The sequence below is a fragment of the Mesoplodon mirus genome (genome assembly GCF_964341445.2).
Source record: "Mesoplodon mirus genome assembly, chromosome: 15".
NCBI classification, from domain to species: domain Eukaryota; kingdom Metazoa; phylum Chordata; class Mammalia; order Artiodactyla; family Ziphiidae; genus Mesoplodon; species Mesoplodon mirus.
Window position 1 is genome coordinate 75,930,643 of NC_138991.1, and position 3,143 is coordinate 75,933,785.

At 44.3% G+C, this 3,143-nt stretch overlaps 1 protein-coding gene across 1 annotated transcript; it reads left to right on the plus strand.

Annotated features, from left to right (window-relative positions):
* Window positions 1-1,422: 1,422 nt before the first annotated feature.
* Window positions 1,423-2,146, plus strand: LOC309816778 (adenosine 5'-monophosphoramidase HINT2-like; the record flags this gene model as incomplete). Its single annotated transcript, XM_082644549.1, has 2 exons — window positions 1,423-1,775; window positions 1,867-2,146. The coding sequence occupies 2 exons, from the start codon at window positions 1,423-1,425 to the stop codon at window positions 2,144-2,146; spliced, it is 633 nt and encodes a 210-aa protein (XP_082500675.1).
* Window positions 2,147-3,143: the final 997 nt, after the last annotated feature.

A 3,143-nucleotide genomic window follows, 5' to 3' on the forward strand; every position in this document is an offset into this window, starting at 1 on the left:
AGTGACAGAAAAGGAGATAATTTTCCTCCTCTTTCTTGTTCATGTTCTGGCAACTGGACAACTTTCCCTTGGGACCAAAAGCATTAAGGCTGACCCTGTGTTTCCTCAACGTGGCAGATTGACTTTGGTTAAAAGAATCCAGTGAAACTCCCCTGGGAACACTAGGGCCACTAACTCTCTTTCTAAAATGCTGACTACCTACATGGTTGCTTCATACATGGTACTTTTTTCCACCAGTTCTTTTAATGGCACTGAGCTCTGGCTGTATGGTAAACTATGTCAGGCCATTTACTACATTAAGAAAGAAGCAGGTATGTATTCCATTCGGTGAGGTGCTGATTGTAAAACGTCCTTGTAAAATCTGTTCTTGCTGTTAACCTCATTTGTATGAAGAAAAAGTATTTGGGATTTGCCAAAATTGCTGAACGCGGGGCAGAGCAGTTGCTTCGACAGCCTCATGTTTGTTGAATTATTAGAAAATCCTGAGCCTGCAAGAACCCCAGGAAGTCTTCTAGTGTGTCCCTCTGGCTCTGGGTGAATCAGCCACTCGACATGGTCATGCATGTTACTGGGGCTTTCCTGTCTCATATCCATGCATCTCCTGGGAGCGAGATTACAAGACTTCTCTTTGTAACCTAATATGATACGTATCAACTTAGGCACCAAGAATTCATCCTAAAAACTAAGCTGACATCTTTCTGGACTGACTTAAAGCCAATTTTTGGTTGTTTTCTCCTCCGAGATAGAGAACTTTGATCTAATACCACTCCATGTATTACTGAGCCACCCTGAGGGGCCAGTCTCGGTTCCTTTAACTGTTTCTCTCCTCTGCCCTTTTCAAAATCTATAACCACTTTAGTTTTTGTCTTCTTTAAATAATATATTTTTTAGATGTCTGTGACTCTTGTTTTAAGGTTTTTTTTTTTCAATTGAAGTATAGTTAACGTACAATGTGTTAGTTTCAAGTGTACAGCAAAGTGCTTCAGTTATACATACATATATATATTCTTCTTCAGATTTTTTTCATTGATAGGTTATTACAAAATTTTTTAACAGGCAAAATTGTATGCTGCTTCTGCTCACGTTTCCACTGTTTCCTTCTTAACCTACGTGCCAGCTGTGCCTCATTTAGTCAGGCCAAGAACATACACGTTATTCTATGGTGGCACAGCCCTGGTGACAGAGGTGGCTGCAAAAAGTACATACAAAGAGAATAGAAAAAAGATCAAGCATATTAACCTGTGTTCCTGTCTAGAACACAGACTACAAAGTGTATACTTAATAAGTGAATTCTGCATAAATAAAATTTCATTCCTATGTTATTTTCCTTGCTGCCTGTACCACCTTTATTATTAATTTAAAAAACTTTCTTATTAAGATATTTTGAAATTTAGAAGCGATCCTGGCGCGGCCGAGGGGAAGATGGCGGCGGCCAGTATGGCCGCCGGGCTCTGCGGGGCGCGCCGGGCAGAGGCGGTGGCGGGGCCGTGGGCGGCGCAGGTGAGAGGTGGCCGTGGGGCGAGGAAGGGGTCCCGCGGCTCTGACGCCCTCCAAGGCGGTGGGCCGCGTTCCTTCCCGGCTCCCCACGGCGTGCGCAGCCCTGCTGGGAACGTTGCCCCTCCCGAGGCTCAGGCTCCAGGGCTGTGCGGTGAGGTCGGACTGGTGGTGGCGGCAGCCTCTCTTAAAGCCTCGCCGCAGGAGAAACGAACCAGCGATGGACGACGGCCTGCACAGGCCCAGGCACCGAGGTCGACACAGGGTCCAAGGAGCTGCAGGTGTGACTGATGGGAATGAAGTGGCCAAGGCCCAGGAGGCAGCTCCTGGGGGAGCAGCTCCAACCATCTCCTCCTGGATCCTGGATTGAAGCCTCCCAGCTGACGTTCTGTATGAGGACCAGCAGTGTCTCGTGTTCTGTGATGTGGTCCCTCAGGCTCCTGTGCACTTTCTGGTCATTCCCAAGAAGCCCATTCCTTGCATTAGCCAGGCTGAGGAAGAAGACCAGAAGCTTCTAGGACACCTTCTCCTTGTGGCCAAGAAGACAGCAAAGGCTGGGGGTCTGGGAGATGGCTACCGACTTGTGATCAACGATGGGAAGCTGGGTGCACAATCTGTGTATCACCTGCACATTCACGTACCTGAGGGCTGACAGCTGCAGTGGCCTCCAGGTTGAACCTACCAAATGACCAAGGACCTCAGACCTGAAAGCTTGGATGGGGTGGGGAAAAACGGCACCCTGTGATGCTAATAAACTTGCTGTCCCTCAATAAATCAATAAATAAAAGCAAGCAAGCTATCTCTCTTTTTTTTTAATAACCTTAGGATGATGGAAGGTGTTACATTGGAGATTTTTACATTAATTAGACAACTTCCTTGGGGTAGAGAATTAGCAGTTTGGTTGATCTCCCAATGACTGGGTATTACCCAGGAGCTGTTGTGTTCCCCCGAGTAACACTGATAAAAAGAGACTACTCCCAGAATGCCATGGGCCTTTTCAATTAAAACTAGGATGGGTGTAACTTTTTTACTTCCTGAAGCTATATCAGTTACAAATATGTGGAAACAGAGAAGATTAAGCTATTATGGAGAATTTTCTTCTGAATAATTCATATTATTTTTCCTGTGTAGATAGAACTGTTCATTCTCCCCATCCCCTAGATATAAACTAAATATTGAAGGTTCATTACATTTCTCATGAATTTCAGAATTCTGACCATGATGTTAGCTTTGGGAACAGGATGAGTTTTTAGTGTCCCAATAAACAGGATGTAATAAAAATTTTATAAAGAGCCAACTCTTTGCCATGTACTTTGAACATTATGTTTCACTAATAGTGTTTTTCTATTTTTCAACACTTGAGGGAAAGTAACTTACAATCTTAGCTTAATTATGCACGGTTCTGAAGTAAATCAAGATCATCCTTTCAAATCACGTTTTAGTAAAATTCGTCCTACTCTCAACACCCTCAATTTTAAATCAATGAAATTTTAGGTTTCCTTATCTTACTGATAGATGTCTTCCTTTCTGGAAGATTTGCCAGTAAGCTGGCTTTCTGCATGATTTGGTTTTCCCTTGTTGAATGCAGGGCCATCTTGCTCAGTTGGAAATCGCTATATGAGGGCCAGTGGCCAAGGAGCTGATGTTGT